At 41.0% G+C, this 17,742-nt stretch overlaps 1 protein-coding gene across 14 annotated transcripts in view; it reads right to left on the reverse strand.

The window, feature by feature from the left end:
• The window catches only part of NMNAT2 (nicotinamide nucleotide adenylyltransferase 2), a 231,319-nt gene that overhangs the window by 169,525 nt on the left and 44,052 nt on the right, over nt 1–17,742 (reverse strand). For 8 of the 14 annotated variants that reach the window (XM_071207602.1, XM_071207599.1, XM_058274845.2 and 5 more), the window contains one exon: nt 8,779–8,924. The exons of 2 other annotated variants lie outside the window; for them this stretch is intronic. In XM_071207602.1, the coding sequence (XP_071063703.1) occupies nt 8,779–8,863 (85 nt within the window). In that variant the 5' untranslated portion in view covers nt 8,864–8,924. Of the gene's footprint in view, nt 1–8,778; nt 8,925–13,143; nt 13,249–13,966; nt 14,045–16,041; nt 16,082–17,742 lie in introns of those variants that run through there. 4 more of the 14 variants (XM_071207605.1, XM_071207604.1, XM_023591903.3 and 1 more) reach the window with 2 other exon arrangements.

Genomic DNA, 17,742 nt, shown 5'->3' on the forward strand with positions numbered 1-17,742 from the left:
AAGGGAAAAAGATCTAAGTAGAGCAGGATAAGGAGTGTGTGAGTTGTGATTTTAAATTGTGTGGTCCAGAGAGTAGCACTGGCCAAGTGAACAATGTGGAGAAGGTTACATTTGAGTAGACTTAAAGGAAGAAAGAGAATTAGATATGGGGAGATATGGGTAAGGGTATTTCTGGGAAAGAATATTCAGTGCAAAGACCCTAACCCCAAAGCAAGGAGATCACTGAGGCTGGCTTAGAGTGAGGGGGAAAGTAGTATTGGGGTGGGCATAGACCATGAAGGCCTTAAAGACCATTATAATGACTTTGACTTTGACCTTGAGTAAGATAGGGAGCCATTGGAAGACTTTGAACAAAGGTCAAACATGATCTGACTTGGAGCTGGTTTATATTTTGTAGTTTGAAAGGACCTTTCTGACTATTTTGTTGCAAATTGAGTTTGGGGGAAAGGGTAGAAGAAGGGAAACCAGCTTAAAGGCGACTGTCATAATTCAGATGAAAAACAACAGTGGCTTGTACAAGAGTTATAGGAGAGGAAAGATGGTTAGATTCTGCTTATAATTTGAAGATAGATCCAAAAACATTTGCTGACATATGTGGAGTGAGAAAGAAAGAAAAGAATCAAGCATTAGTCCAAGGTTTTTGGCCTAAGCAACTGCAAGAAAAGAAAAATGACAAGCATTTAATTCTAAGGGCTATACTTTTCCCACTTACCCACCATCCATGTAGCAGCATGGCTACCCATGTGGAGGCAATATGATGCAGGAGAACAAGTAGAAAATGAGAGCTATTAGTTGCCACGACTTCCAGGGACTGGCCTATGAGTCCTGCTCCCTTTCTATGCCTCCTCTTACCTCTTACCCACAGAATTACAGGAATTTTACTGGCTGGCTCACTTGTCCAGGACTAAAGAGAATTATGCAATAGGTTTTAATGGAAAACAGTTTAATGGTAGCAAGGTTTAAAGAAGTTCAAATAAGGCAGCTCCATTACTAAGATGATAATGGGGAAGATGGTGACACTGGTAGTGATCATAGCATTTGCCTGAGCTACAGATTTCATGGATCTTGGAGATAATGTAAAATACGAAAGGAGGAGGAAGCCAACGTCGGGAGAACAGTCACACCATGTAAGCTGCCGAACATCTTCTGAGCCAAAACACTTCTGAGACTTTCTGCAAAACTGTTTCCAAAAAAAGCAAATGCGTTCCATGCAACTGAGTGCTTATAATTGGAAGACCTCTGGCAATGGAAAGCTTTCTTCCTTGTAAACTGATGCTGCATTTACATATATTGAGATGTGAAACATATCCATAAATAAAACTTTGTAATTCTCTGTAAAATGAACTCATATATTATCTCAGGTCTTAGTCTGCAACATCAAATCCTAAGGAGTTATTTTAAATGTCTTTGCTTAACCAAAATTTTGTGTACTGAATATTGTAAGAAACAACTGACTGATAAAAAATGGAATGCATTTCTTTGGGTCCTTAGGTTCTTTATGATAATTTGAAAACTCCTTAAAAATGAACAAAAACACTACAAAAAGTGTGTATTTCACAGCATCATTAAATATTTATTAAGCTACCACTGCATGTGGAACACTATTGGTGTCTGAAAGGACAATGATATTGTAAAATTTAGCCTTAAATCTTTTAAAAGAAACAATTTCAAAACTGTTTTCCCTTTCTTTCCTAGTCACGCATAGACTACTTTCACAACTATTGCCCATCAATAGAAATTCTATATCGTCCACCATTTTTTGCAGCTAGTTTTGCATTTTCCACCTGTGTCTGAGGATGTCTCTGAAATAGAGAGACCCAAACTTAAGTGTTGGCAGAATACGCTTTTTAGTTTGCCTCCAGACTTTAAGTTGTACATTTGATTTGATCTAATGTTGGAAATTTGTACAGAAATCTTTTTCTGAGGTTCATAACATTTTAAAGGATATTTCTACTAAACAATAGTTCAAACTATTTCTTAAAAGTTAAGTGAGCCTCTTAATTCTGATAGCTCTGAACAGAAAGGCTTAGACACGGAGAACAGCATCAGGTAAAATTGAACAGGTCGAAGAGAAACTGAAAATGAACATTCCTTCTCTCAAACACATAGACTATTAACCCTCAGTTTTATCCTGTTTCTTGGTTTAGGATGAATTCTAGATGGGAAGTGTATTTCCATATGAGGCTCCAACAGCCAGTTAATTCAGCAAGATCAAGTAAATGAAGCTACCTGTTTGTGTGAACAGAAAATGCCTACATTTTCTTTTTCAGTCCTTTGTTCTGAGGTTATGAGCAGACTTAGCTCCAGCCAATGAAACTCCCAAATTTGATCCATGAGTTTCCATTAGTGTATCTTCACCTTAGCAATGAGTTAGGACTCCCAATCATCCGCTTGAGGTTTTTACTACTGCCATCACCACAGTAAGGGCAAGTTCTGAATGATCTTATGAACTGTATTAACTGTTCCCCAATTCGCATCTCAACATTAAAAAAGACTCAGTGTTAGGAATTTGACTTTCTCCCACTTCACATTAAACACAAACACACACACAGAGCAAATCCTTCTTATCTTTTTTATATCCATAACGTTAATGAATTTTAGTCTTTCTTGTTGGAAGACCTTTGAATAATCTGATTAAAATTTACTGGGAGCTTTCGTTACAAGATTCTTTTCAGATGCCCCAGGCTTCAAAGAACCTTTGAATTTAGATATTTTCTTCTTTTGCATCAGTGTTTTGGTTGGAACACATATTTCCAAAATTTTGGAGTAGAGGTATGAATCTTCACTTTCCCCACCAACCTCAAACCTGCTTTTCCTCCAGTGTTGTGTGGCCATCATTCTTGGACAGACTTGCAAGTTGCCCTTACATACCTCTCCATCACCCGTCCATCAGATCACCAAGTTATATCTTTTTTATCTCCTAAACACCTTTGAAATACACTCACTCTCCATACCAAATAACACCACCCTGGGCCAGGTACTGGTCTTCTCTGACTTGAAATCTGTACTGCTGAAATAGACGCCTATCTGATCTTCCCACTGCCATTCTTGCCCTTCTCCAATCTACACATGGAAATTCAATTAAACGATAGTTTTTTTTCAAGGTACCAAGGGCCAGGGACTGAACCAGGGACCTCGTATGTGGGGAGCCGGTGCTCAGCCACTGAGCAACATTGGCTTCCCTGAGTTGGTTTTATCATTTGTTTCACTTGTTGTTTTTGTTTTTTTCTGGAGGCACCAGGAACTGAACCAGGACCTCCCATGTGGGGGGCAAGAACTCAACTGCTTGAGCCACATCCACTCCCCTAAAGGATAATTTTTAAAATATGACTACATCACCTCTACTTAAAAAAGCAAATATCTTATTATCATTAGGATAAAGTTTAAATTCCTTAACATGACTTACAAGTCCTCATGAATGATCAGATTTCACCTACCTTTTCAGTCTTCACCTTCATCTCCCTCCTCCTTAAGCCATACTGAACTTTTTTGTACCCCTCTGCACTCTCTGTCCCACCATCCTCGCTCTTGAACATGGCTGGTTCCTCTACCTGGAACACAATTCTATTCATTCGTTTTAAAATTAATTCAATCACTCTTATAGAGCATTTCCTACATGCTTAATATGAGGAATAGATCAGGGAGTGGATGTAGCTCCTTGCTTCTCATGTCCAGGTTTAATCCCCAGTACCTCCTAAAAAAAAAAAGAAAAGAAAAAACCAAGTCTCTTTGGGAGTGGATGTAGCTCAGTGGTTGAGCACCTGCTTCCCATGTACAAAGTCCTAGATTCAATCCCAGTACCTCCTTAAAAAAAAAGATCAATGATCAAAACAGGCATCATTTCCACCCTCATAAAGTTGATGGTATAGCACAGAAAACAGTCATGAATCATGTATAGAAATGAGAGTTATAGCATGGGAATTATAAAGTGATATGGGAGCAAATATCAGGATGACAAGGCTTATTTCAGGAGCCACTGAAGGTTCCCTGAGGAAGTACTATTGAAACTAAAATATAAAGGATTAGTAGATGTCAGTTAGGGTGCCAGAAGAGCAGGGAAAGATGGAGGTGGGAGGGAGGGAAAGAATATTCCAGCAACATAGTTATATGGGAAATATAAGAGTATTAAGAAAAGAAGTGACCTTTACTTGTTATAAGCATAAAATACTGGGAACATATATCTTTGCTGAACATATTTTGTTGGTGAGCTGTGTTGCAAGGGAAAAAACTTAAGTACCCATTACCCTAGTTTTCTTGCAATTAAGGGAGTAAAGACTAGGCATCTTGGATGAGCGTTTAGATATCAGGAAACTGCGTCTAGCTTAACTTTTGTTTATGATCTTGGCCAAATAACTTAAACTTGTACCTCTCCTATACCCTTCATAAAAGGGAGATGGATTATATATACAATTTACTTCACAACGTAGGATCAAATGAGATAGTGTTGTGGAAGTATAAAGTACTAACCTGTGCATAATGGCTGTATTAGTCAGCCAAAGGGGTGACTACCAGAAATTGGTTGGTGTTTATAAAGGGTATTTATTTGGGGTAGGAGCTTACAGATACCAGGCCATAAAGCATAAGTTACTTCCCTCACCAAAGTCTATTTTCACATGTTGGAGTAAGATGGCTGCCAGCATCTGTGAGGGTTCAGGTTTCCTGGGTTCTTCTGGGCTCAGCACCTCTGCTTTCTCCACAAGGTCAGCTGCAGACTGTCAAGAAAATGGCTCTCTCTTCCCCAGGGCTCCAGCTCAAGACTTCAGCATCAAACTCCAACATCAAAACTCCAACATTAAGAGTTGAGGACTCTGTCCTTTACCATGCCTTTTATCTGTGAGTCCCCACCCTAATGATGTGGCCCAATCAAAGCCCTAATCATAACTCAGTCATGCCCAGGTACAGACCAGATTACAAACATAATACAATATCTACTTTTGGAATTCATAACCATATCGAACTACTGCAATGACCTTTTACATAAATTTTTCCAAGCATATTAAACAGTTTCTCAATTTCTAACAGTTCTCTCTATATTAGTAGCAACTCACATCCAATTTTCTTATGATTTCTGGCTATAGCCATAGGGGCTGCATTGTACTTCCCAACAAGTAGACATCCCTCTTCAATACTCTCTAAGAGGAGTAGAATAGGATCATGTCTTTCATTTGAAATGGCCCAATTGTTCACTGTAAAAATATTTAGAAGCAGAAAAACTGAAAAATCCAATTATTTTCTAATAATCAAAAGTAACAAATTATGTTTCTGTAGTTAACAAATTCCCCGATTCCTCTATTTTTTATGACCATACTAATCTGATCAGTCAGTTCTGACTTTTTAATTTAAACTTGCTATCTGATTTCATAGTGACTAGTTTATTGACAATATATCAATGAAAATGTAAAGAAAATTATATTAAAATATAATATAAAACTAAGAACTTACTTGTGAAAAAAAACTAACCAAGTTTTAGCTTCAAAAATATCTTCTTATGTAATAAGGAAGAACTATGAAATATGACACTGCTTTATGGGCTTACTTTAACAAAAACTTTTATTCATCACTGAAAACATTTTAGTTACAATTGAGTATATAGGTGACAAATACCTCTATCACAAATATTAATGTTTTTTTCTTATCAGTTTCTACAGCCACAAATAGAAATAATGTCAACTACCCTTTCGGAGTAAAGGAAAATCTCATTTTAAAAATGCTTTACCAATATTGAGAACTATACAAGTACCACTTTGCAGAGATGAACAGTGAACTTTTAGTTCTGAATGCTGCTTATCTTTTTGTTTATAGAATCTTTCTTTTTTTTTACTTGCTAAGCAATTGGATTTCAAAATATAGCAACTCTATTAAAAGTGTGTAATTTCAAAGTTCTGTTTGGGGCTATGCTTTTTAAAATGTTATTACAAGTTTCAGGCACCTTAAAGAAAGTCTGATAATTTTACTGCATTAATGATTTCTGTATTATTGAGAAGAATATTTTAAAAGCCATATAAAAAAAGGAAATAGTTCAAGGGTAACTGGTTTCCAAAATTGATACCATTGAAAATGGAAAAGAACTCTTAAGGAAATGCATATTTAGGAATCTAATTTAGTTGATGATCAATTTAATTCTAATCTGTTAGTAAATACTGAAGGAAAAAATTATTCATGAAATGATACAGTCAAAAAGTTAGTGGGCATTTCCTCCCACTTTTGGTGCAATTAAAAGCCTTCTGCTAGAGGAATCAGGAATCATGGGTTCAAGTCATGTCTCTGCCAACTACTCTCCATGCAAGCTCATGAGAAAGTCACTTAGCCTCTGAGCATCAGTTTCTCATTTGTAAGATGGCGATAATAGTGCCTTCCTTAAAGCGTTGTTATGAGGAATAAGTGAATAACATATATGAAAATACTGTAAACCAGAAACTATAATAATAAATTACAAAATTTATCACTGGCACAATGATTCCCAGAAGCACTTTTACCAAAAATCTTAATGTTTTTTTTCCTCTTGTTCTTGTTTTTTCTTCATATGTATTTGTGCTAAATCCTTCATTAGCTTGTAAGCTCTTTAAAGCTTACAGTCACACCATATCCTCTTTCCATGTTGCTCTCTGGATTACGTTTAACTAATGGATTCTCAAAAAGCTTTATTGACAGTCATTCTTCCTTGGTCTTCAGTTCAAATACCAAGCGAATAGTCATTACTGTCAGGAAGTCTCCTTTTTAACTATCCCATGCTCAAATCTTCTTGCTGTATTCTATGCCTATTTCTACATATTCTGACCTACAAGTTGTTGGAGAATAGCTGATCAGAATTGACTGAATAAAATCCCTTAGAAGTGTTACCAAGCTTTCCTCAGCTATAAGACAGATTCCTTGGCTCCCAGTATAAATCTGTTTCTTTTGCAATTCAAAATAAAAGGAATTAACTACACACTTATCTCAAGAAAAGAAAAAGGAGTATCCACTGGCTAACTACAGATTCCTAGAGCCAAGGAGTTCCAAAGGAAAGCGCATTCCAACCTAGTCAAGGGAGAGGAAAGAAGTACTTCGATATAAAATGGCTGGAAGAAATACGGACAGAGAGGAAAAGAAGGACAGAAGTGAAGACATTAGAATTAGGAGAAAGTGAAAGTAGAGTGCTCCCAAGGCACCAATATTTCCTTAGAAGACTGATAAGACCTTCTGTTCAGCTCCACTACTTGAATGAAAGTCTTTATTTAATAGACAAGTTGGCATTACATCTTAATAAAATACTTTAAAAAGCTGATGGAATGGTGAGGAAGAGAAGGCTACCTCTCAGTCTCCCTCCTCAGACCCTATAAATGTGTGTCTGATTTCCCCTCTGCTCAAAGTGGTTCTGCATCCTTTCATGAAGTGTTTTGTTTTGTTTTTTAATAAATGAGTCCATTCCAGCGCACCTTTTGGGTTTAGAGAAGTATATGTTTAGCCTAAGCCACCTCGCTCGGTATTTATCCAGACGATGTTGCTTTCATTAAGCGTCCCTTGGAGGGCCCACAAAATCCTCAGGCTCCGGGTAAACACGTGTGCCTGCAGCCTGCTCCGGGACGCCCTGCCTTTCAGCACCGCCGCCTCCGGAGAGCGCCTTGCTCTGCTGGGCAGGTCAGGGCCTCCCACCCGATATCTCATCCATCCTCAGCCCACTCCTCTCCTTCTCCACGTTTCCTTCAGTCCCAGGAAAAAGCGTCTCCCAACTTCTAACCATGCCAGAATTCCCGCGTCTAGAGTGACCTCCACAGGATCTAAATGCACACGCCCCCGTGCCTTTGGATCCTACCGGAACAGCAGCGAAGCCGCGTAGTTTCCCCACCGGTGACGCGAGATCTCCAGCAGGCACAGACCACCTTTCCCCTGCCACGGGATCCCAGACCAGCAGCCAGGAGTCCCCGATGGCTCCCTCTCGCTCCACGCCCTAAGCCTTCAAGAAACAAACGCGCGATGATGCGCGCGCCCCGCCACGGACGCACAGACGCGTACACACACAGACACGCCGCCAGGACTCGCACGCCCAAAGCCGTCCTAGTGCCATCGACGCCCTGGGCAGCGCCTCGGTCAACTTGGGCCTCGATCCATCAACACCCGCTCGCCGAGCGCCGACCGCAGCGGCCGCCCCTCCCCCTCCCCTGCCTAGACAGCAGGTCCGGGCCCCTCAACACTGGCTGGCCAGGGCCCCCCTCCATTCACTCCAGCCTTCCACCTCGCGTGAACAGTCCCTGGGCCGCTCCAAACCATCAGTCAAACCGTCAGTGAATCTCCTTGAAACCCCAGCCTCTGTCACTGCTCTGCTGGGTGTGAATGTGTTCTGTGTCTCCTAGGCACATACGTTTAACTCCTTCGAGCATTTCGCCCATCCTAAACAAACAGCACGTTATCTCCAATCTCCTTCTCCTTCTCGGCGCCCCAATCTCTGCCCCTGTGCAAGTCCACACCAGACAAGTAGCCGACTCACCACATAGATGCACTCCAGTTCTCGAACCCCCGACCCGGCCCAAACTGACGCTCACCTCCGGACCCCTCCCCTCCTCCACCCCCTGGCCCCCTGCTCGTCGGGTCCCGACCGCGCAAGAGACGCCTAGAAAACGCCTGCTTCGCCCCACCTCGCCGAAGCCAGAAATAGAGGGGCTGACCTCCCACTAGCCTGATCCGCTGGCGCACCCCTCCGGATGGGGCACACGCCTTCCTGTTCAATCGCCCTGGAAAACACAGGTGCCAGGGAAAGACGAGGAGCGGAAGCAGCCTCCGGGGGTGGGCGGGAGGACTCACCGAACATCTGAATGTGCCCTTTGGTGATGGGATTGAAGCTGCCGCAGGCAAGCAAGATAACGTGGGTCTTAGTGGTCTCCGTCATGGTGCGTGTGGATCTCTCGCGCTGGTCTAGCGGTCGCCTCTCTTTTTGTGTCTCGATATGTCTGCAGAGGGAGAAAGGAAGGCGAGGCTCCGGCGGTGGATGCCGTGGACTCCAAGGAGCCGCTCTAGACGCAACCCGCGTCACTCCCCGCCTCCTTTTAACGCTTGCAGCCCCGGCAAGATCCGAAGCTGCTTTTGTATTGCCATACTCTCTTCTCTCCTCTGTACTACTCTTTTCTTTCTAGTTTTTTTTCGTGTCTCATCTTGGGCCCCCGCCCCACCCTCTCTCTCCTTTACCCCACTTCACTCCATCACTCTCTTATCTATAATGTAAAATGTGGTACCCAAACCCAGAACCATGGAGACTTATAGCATGATGTGTGCTCTTTTGAGCTCTTTCTATCTTTTGTCTCCATCTGCTTTAGTTTTTCTCCCTCACTCTAACACTTTACTGCCCCATCTATTTTCTCTAACATTTCAAAACCCCGAAGAGTTTGATCTTAAGAATTGTTTTCTTTCTCTTTCTTCAATATCATATTAATATTTTAAGGACAAAAAAATGACCATTGTTCATTTCAGGAGTAGTCAGTTCTCTCTCTTTCTCTTTTTCTCCCCTCTTCTCTGATGGTCCCTAAGTAAGATCTGAGTCCAGATCTTGACCCAGAGATTGCAAAAGATAGGGGAAACCTGAATCCTTCCCCTGGTATATTGGTTCTCCTTGTGAGTTGAAGCAATGCTATCAGATTGAAAGAATATGGATGAAATAGAGTTGTTAAAAGCTGTATTAGAAAGCTATGTGATCCTACATAAGCTATCAAAACTGAGCCAAAGATTTACCCATTTGACAAGTGTTTCTTGAGGGCTCAGTGTGTTAGATGCTGTGATAAGCCCTCTCTCCTTGTTGACTTTATATTCTACTAGAGAGAGTCAGATAATAAACAGAGATGACAGTAAGTGCAATGCACAAATGTAAAGTAAGTTAACAGAGCAGAAAAGGACTAGAGGAGAGGGGATCACTTTAACTGGGTAGTTAAGGAAGGCCTCTCTGGGGAGGCGACATTTCAGTGGAGACCTAAACGACAAGAAGGAGCTGCTAGTACCAATATTCAGAGGTAGGAAAGGGCTCACTGTGCTCATAGAAATGAAAGGAGGCCAGTGTGCCTAGAGTGTACAGGTAAAGGGAAAAGGAGTAGAAGAGAATATTGGGCCAGATTCAAACAGGATTTGTAAACTGGGGTACGGGGTTGGGATGTTTTTCTACGTGTAATAACTTATAGTGAAATTATAATAGGAAGCATTCCATCCATCCTAAACCAACAGCACATTATCTCCAAAGTCATCCTCCCTTCTCTGCACCCCAATCTCTGCCCCCATCCGAGTCCACACAGTTTTATGCATCAAACTGACATCTAACCTATATTTTTATCACATTTTCTGGATAGAAAGGGGGTGTGAAGGAAAAGGCAAAGAAGGCATTTGGGAGACTCTGGTAGTAGTCTAGGTATGTGGAATTGTGCCTTAGACTAAGGTTTCTAAAGGTGGAAGTGGTGAGAGGTAGATGGTCTCATGAATAGAGGTTTGTTTTGTTTGCAGATGAGTTTACAGTCTTTGCAGAAGGATTGGATGTGGAGGATAATGTAAAGAGAGAAATATAGGAAGAAATCTAGAAATTTGGCCTAAATAAAAAAGTAGATGGTTGTTCCATTAACTGAGATGAGAAACATGAGGGAAGAGAAGGTTCGAGGGACAAGATAAATTGTTCTGTTGTGAAACAATAGATAGAACTAATAATTCTTAACTCAAAGGCCCGTAAGTACAAATAGTTACATTTCCTGGGCTTTACCATTCTTGAATATATTGCTATGTCATATTGAAGACTTTTTATATCATGACCATATAACAAGTATGCAGTAAATATTGTTGCATATAGCAAATCACACTAGTATGAATAAAATGTCTGGTTTAAATACAAGGGTCCTAGGAGCCATAATGGGGTTTGAGTCTTACCTGGAAATGACAAGATGCAGAAATCACATGGGGTAGAAAGAACAAGGGGTTTTAGAAAAGGGCTGACTTGGGTATGAAATTCTAATACTTGTAATCAAGAGAATTATAGTTAAGTAATAAATATCTATTAGTGCCTGCCATGATCCAGGCACTGATTTAGGAGCTTTGAATAAAACAAAATCCTTGCTTTGAAATAGTTCACATTCTAGAACAGGGTAGCAGACCCTAAACAAATTAATAAATATAAAATTTGCTGGAAGGTAATAGTTACCAAAAAGACAAATGAAGCAAGGTAAGAAGAAAAGAAAATGAAAGAAAAAATTCTTTTATTTAAAGAGGTCAGGGATGGCTTCTCTGACAAGATGATATTTGAACAGGGACCTGAATGAAGTGAAATCTTGTATCATTTGAATATCTGGGGAAGAACATACCTGGCAGGACAGTAAGTGCAAAAGGGCTGAGAAACAAGAGTGCTTGGAGGTTTCCAACAAAGTGGAAAGTGGTAGGAGAAGATATCAGAGACTACAACAGATCATGTAGGGCCTCATAGGCCCTGGTGAGGACTTTCCTTTTTCACTGTAAGAGATGGGAAGCCATTGTAGGGTTTTGAGTGAAGTGACAAGAACTGACATACTTTTAGAAAGTGTCAGTTTTGCAGGAGATAAAAATTTGAGTCACTAGTACAGTTTATATTTAAAATCATGGGATTGTATCAGGTCACCTGGAAATGAAAAATATGTAGAGAATAAGAGGACCTTAGATGCAGCCCTAGAGCACACTAAATTAATAACACTAGCAATGAGTCATTGGGGTCACTGGAAGCTCTGTATGGATGTTAACTCATTAAAGACTCACAGTACCTCTACGAGTTGGTATAATTTTATCCCAACCACTGAGCTACATCTGCTTCCCAATGAGAGTTGGTTTTTTCATTTGTTTGTTAATTTTTGTTTTGTTTTTAGGAGGTACCAGGGATTGAACATGGGACCTTGTACATGGAAGCAGGTGCTCAACCACTTGAGTTATATCCACTCCCCTATAAATTAATTTTAATAAAAAGAAAGAAGAGGGAAGTGGATTTGGCTCAACTGATAGAGCACCCACCTACCGTATGGGAGGCCCAGGGGTCAAACCCAGGTCCTCCTGACCTGTGGTGAGCTGCCCCATGTGCAGTGCTGATGTATGCAAGGGGTGCCATGCCATTCAGGGGTGTCCCCCATGTAGCAGAGGCTGACACACACAGAGTGCACCCTGTAGGGAGAACCGCCCCATGCAAAAAAGAGCGTGAGTGGCACAGCACATGGAGAGCTGATGCAGCAAGATGATGCAACAAAAAGAGACACAGATTCCTGGTGCCTCCTTGACCCATGCAGAGCTGGCCCATGCGCAGTGCTGAGGCGCGCAAGGAGTGCGCTGCCACGCAGGGGTGTCCCCTGCGTAAGGGAGCCCCAAGCGCAAGGAGTGCGCCCCGTGAGGAGAGCCGCCCAGTGCGAAAGAAAGTGCAGCCTGCCCAAGAATGGCACTGCATACATGGAGAGCTGACACAACAAGATGACGCAACAAAAAGAAACACAGATTCCCATGCCACTGACAACAACAGACACGGACAAAGAAGAACACGCAGCCAATAGACACAGAACAGAAAACTGGGGCGGGGGAAGGGGAGAGAAATAAATAAATAAATCTTTTTTAAAATTCTGTATTTGCTATATACAAAACATTTATGTTTTCAGGTGCTCAGTTGTTTCTATTGATGGGTTTGTCAAGGATGTTTCTGTAAGTAGCTATCTTAGAGGGTAATGGTTTTGAGACTGTACCAGTAAACTCTATAATAACCAATGAAAATAAGTTGCCAATATGTATCCTAACAAAGAAGTTATTTTCAGTGAAGATTCCAAGGCTGGTTCATAAGATATAGAAGTAGGAATACCAACTCATGCATAATACATGTACCTTAATATAGAGAGAGATCTATTCTCAGGGGTGCCTATTTTAAGTTAGGTAATATAATTTAGTCCAATATTTCAGCCTCCCAACAGCTGTGTAATTGTTTTAGACTAAAAAGAAGGATCCAGAGTCATACTCCTCACATCCCAAATTCTGAAATCCACTCCAGTCATTTCTGTTCCCTAACAGCTCAAAGCAGACAGATCAACCTAGAATTTTATCTGCTGTAAATATCTGTTCTGATGGAGCAGGCTTAAGTGTCTATTGGATCTGATTTGAAATGTGCCAATGTAAAGTCTAGCAGAATGGGAATGTATGCTCACTTACCTCCCTATTTACCTAGTCCAGATTACTCAAGAATGCCATCACAAATCAGGGTAAAACAATTCCATATTTATGAAACTGGCTTCCAAGGTAATATTAGGGAATATCCTAGGCAGGAAGAGCAAAAGACACATACATAAATGTGGTTCCCTCGGTTCCTGGCATTAAGTCAGACAATTAATATTTATTTTATGTTTTGCTGGTAAAAAAAAGTTATTCTGAAAAAAACCATGCTGTTTTCTAGATATATTTTTCAATTGGAATTCTCTAGAGTTCTCTACATTTATATAGCTCTTTTTCCTTTGCTTTCTTCACTATTCTTCAAGATAAAAAACAGAGTTAAAATGATTGGCATTGCTCTCCTCTTTTTCCCCACCCTACAAGCAAACATTTTTACATCTGTAGAATGAATAATGTCCCTACATCAAGGTCCTCCCTCTCTCCCAGCTTCAAGTCTCCGAATTCTCACTCAAACTTATAACTTCTCTAATTATTCAAAACATATTTCACAAATGAACTGTTTCCAAATTTTAAAACCTGGCCTAAATTTTGTAAACGTAGCAATACATCTGACACCCCAGTGAGAAAAAAAAGAACACACGTCCTTATTAACATTACGCAGTGGTCTGGCAGTGGACGGGGATGATGGTGGTACAGTGATGTGAGTGGGGTAGTCAATGTTGGATGAGAGTGTGCGTGGGGTAGGGGGTGGTTGGGCTATCCACGGGGCTGGAGAACAATTTTATAGCTTTTGACAAAGTGATGATGATGGACAATCCCCATTCCCAAAATCAAAGAGTATCTACAACTGCAAGCAAAACAGTACCTTCCACCTGCCCCATAAGATCCATGCTCCCTCTCAATCTGAGGCAGAGCGGGCATCATCATCCCCAAATCGTCAAGACTGAAGAATGAACATAGAGGAAAATGCAACCATGAACCAAGTAGACTCTTTATTTTGTAGCAACAGAAGAACTTGTAACATTGGTATAAAGATAGTGGTTACCAGCGGTTCTAAGGGGTTGGGGCATAAGAATAGTTGGAACAGAGGATTTTTAGGGTGTTGGAATTGTTCTTCTCAACATTATAGTGATAGATACAGGCCATTATACATTTGTCAAGATCTATGAAATTGTACAGTGCAAAGTGTAAACCATAAAGTAAACCAAAGACCTTGGTTAACAGGATGCTTCAGTATTTGTTCATCAATTGTAACAAATGTACCACACTAATGTAAGATGCTATTAATAGGTAAAAATATGGGAGGAGAAGGGGATGGGTATATGAAAATCCCCTACACTTTCGGTGTACCTTTTCAGTAATCTAAAACTTCTTTAAAAATAAAGTTTATTATATGAAAAAAAAACAATAAGCACTGTGTACCATTTGAAAATAACAGTTTCTTCAGCCAACTAACATATTTGCCAGTTTGTTCACCATGGCATCTTTCCAGTATTCAGGGTGGGGAGGGGCAGGAACAAATAATTATTTTCATCTCAAGACTGAAGGTATCACTTCTTATCAGAAAGTTTTCCCAAGTAGAAATAAGAGCTAGGAAAATCAGTTCTAACAGCCCCAGAAAGGCATGATTGATTGAGAAGTAAAACTATTCCCTGAAATGACATCTGAAAATATCTCTGCCTCCCTCCCTTAAGCCACCCAAATGGAAAACTCATTTGGCTCAAGGGATTGTTAAATAAAGGACAGGGAATTTAAAATACAAAATTTTTTTTCAATAGGTCAATACCTCACAATTAAGTTAAGCCATCTCTAACTTGGAATTTCAATCCCATGACTCCTCAAATTTATTAGATATAGAAAATAATGGTGTTGCAGTTGAACTCTTCTAATATCTTGCCAGTAATAAACTAAACTATTTTCAGAGGAAATGAGGTCATAAGAAAAATCTGTACCTATTGTACCTGCTAGTTTCACAATGCACAATCCATATTCATTCTGTTGCTGGAGTGCAGGTGGCTCAAAGTTGGTAGCTATGCACTATCAGATTTTATAAGTTGCTTGTGTTACTCAGGGCAATTTCAGAAATGGAACAGAAACCCTGTTCAAACTAGTATAAGATAAAGAGAGAATTAATTTACCTATATGACTGAGAAATCTAAAGAGTAAATCAAGTTTCAGGCATAGCTGTATCCAAGAATCAAATAATATCATCAAGAAACTGTTTCTTTCTCTTCTGCATATCTCAGTTTGCTTTCCTCTGTGGTTGCTCTCACATCAAAAGAAGGTGGTTCCTGCCATTTTCAAATGACATTGTCCTTACAGATCCCATTGAAAGACAAAGTATCTTTTTGGGAATGCCAGTAAATGTCTCAAGGAAGACACTGATAAATCCTTCATTGGTTATATGCCTATCCCTAATCAGTAATTAAAAAAGAGAAAGTATTCTAATTGGCCAAATCTCGGTCATTTACCCACTCTGGGCTTGAAGAGGGGAAGCTCAGCTCCATCAAAACTACTTGGAGAGGGAAGCAGATGTGGTTCAAGCAATTGGGCTACCATCTGCCATATGGAAGGCCCCAGGTTCTGTTGCTGGGGCCTCCTGTTGAAGGCGAGCTGGCCGGTGTGGAGAGCTGGTGCAACAAGATGATGCAACAAAAAAAGAGACACAGAGGAAAAGACAATGGGAGATACAACAAACTAGGAAGCTGAGGTGGCTCAAGCAATTGAGTGCTTCTCTCACACATCAGAAGGTCCCAGGATCAGTTCTCGCTGCCTCCTAAAGAGAAGATGAGAGGAGAAGATAAGCAGACACAGAAGAATACGCAGTGAATGGACAGAGAGAACAGACAGTGAGTGCAAGCAGCAAGGGGTGGGGATAAATACATTAAAAAAAAAACTATTTAAAGGAAGCGGATGTGACTCAAGCAGTTGAGCACCCACCTCCCACATGAGAAGTCCTGGGTTCAGTTCCTGATGCCTCCTGAAAAAACAAAAATAAACAAGCAAAACAGATGAAAAAACCAACTCAGGGAAGCCTGAGTGGGACAGTAAAAGCTGGTGAGAAAGGAGCAAGGTATTCCAAGATGTGGCCCTAGATGAATCCAAGATGTTTATATTGTAGCTTCAGGGATTGAGGAGGGTGTTGGAAATAATCTCTTGAAGATGGGAGCCAATATTCTCCGACTCCAAAATATCTTGCTTGGCATCTAGAAGTTTCTAAACTCCTCAGTCTCTCTTTCTCTTTCTCTCCCTCTGTCCCTGCTCTACTCTTGTCTCTTGTCTATGTCATGCATTGGCATCATCCTTCTCTCTGTACACCAACTTCTCTGAAAAGTTATTTCCTACTGCTCCATAAGATTTGGACTTCTAACATTCCTAAACTATGGCCTAGACTCTCTGTGACCTCCAGTTCCCAAGAACTACAGACCTCAGTTTTTGTGTCTTGGTTCAAATTGCCGAGAAAGTATCCTATTAGCTTAGCTTGACTTGTGATTATCTTGGTCCAATCACCAGGGGCCACAAAATAGGTTGGCTTGTAAGGGGCCCTTTCCCATTTGTAATACCCCAAAGACACACCAAAATTAAATTCCACCATGAAAAACAGGCCCAAGAACTAGAAGAGGAATGATAATGATGGTGTGGCAGGATATATCTTATTACCCCTAAGATGGCTGTTTAGGGAGGTTAGCGCAGATCAAAAGGTTAGCCTGGGGAAACGGACTTTGGCCCAGTGGTTAGGGCGTCCGTCTACCACATGGGAGGTCCGCGGTTCAAACCCGGGGCCTCCTTGACCCGTGTGGAGCTGGCCCATGCACAGTGCTGATGCGCGCAAGGAGTGCCGTGCCACACAGGGGTGTCCCCCGCGTAGGGGAGCCCCACGCGCAAGGAGTGCACCCATAAGGAGAGCCGCCCAGCACGAAAGAAAGTGCAGCCTGCCCAGGAATGGCACCGCCCACACTTCCTGTGCCGCTGACGACAACAGAAGCGGACAAAAAAAAGACACAGAAAACAGACAACCGGGGGAGGGGAGGGGAATTAAATAAATAAATAAATCTTTTAAAAAAAAAAAAAAGGTTAGCCTGACGAGAAAGTAGGTAGGGCTCTCTAATCTGCATAGTAGGATCTAAGGGCCACCAAAGCAAAAGCCAAATGCAAATATATGTCCCTGTACCACGTGTTTTTCCATGTGGCCCTAAATTTGCAATATTAATAACTGCATTATGTTAAATAACTAACATGAAACATTGCTTCCGGAGGCCACTATTATGTCACAGATTTGTTACCTGACAAATTTTTAAAGGATTTTTATTTCCTAATTAAAATAGAAATGAATAAATAAAGAGAAAGGAAGGTGGATGTTGCAAAAAGCATACCTTACATTCCTGCCAATTACTTCCTAAATATCTCCCACATTATTCCATGACCTAACTCCTGCTTGCCGCCTAACCTCACCATGTCCCCCTCACTTCAGTCACACTGAACTTCTTAAATGTGGCATGCTTTTTTCTGGCCTGACAAATGCTACTATTTGTGCCAACCCTAGGCTCAACTCAGAGTTTATTTCCTGAGACTTTTGTGAGCACCCCCCAAACCCCCACCAGGTCTGAATTAGCCTCTCCTCTCATATATGCTCAGTTTTCC

This window comes from Dasypus novemcinctus, chromosome 13, assembly GCF_030445035.2.
Source record: "Dasypus novemcinctus isolate mDasNov1 chromosome 13, mDasNov1.1.hap2, whole genome shotgun sequence".
In the NCBI taxonomy this organism is placed as follows: Eukaryota; Metazoa; Chordata; class Mammalia; order Cingulata; family Dasypodidae; genus Dasypus; species Dasypus novemcinctus.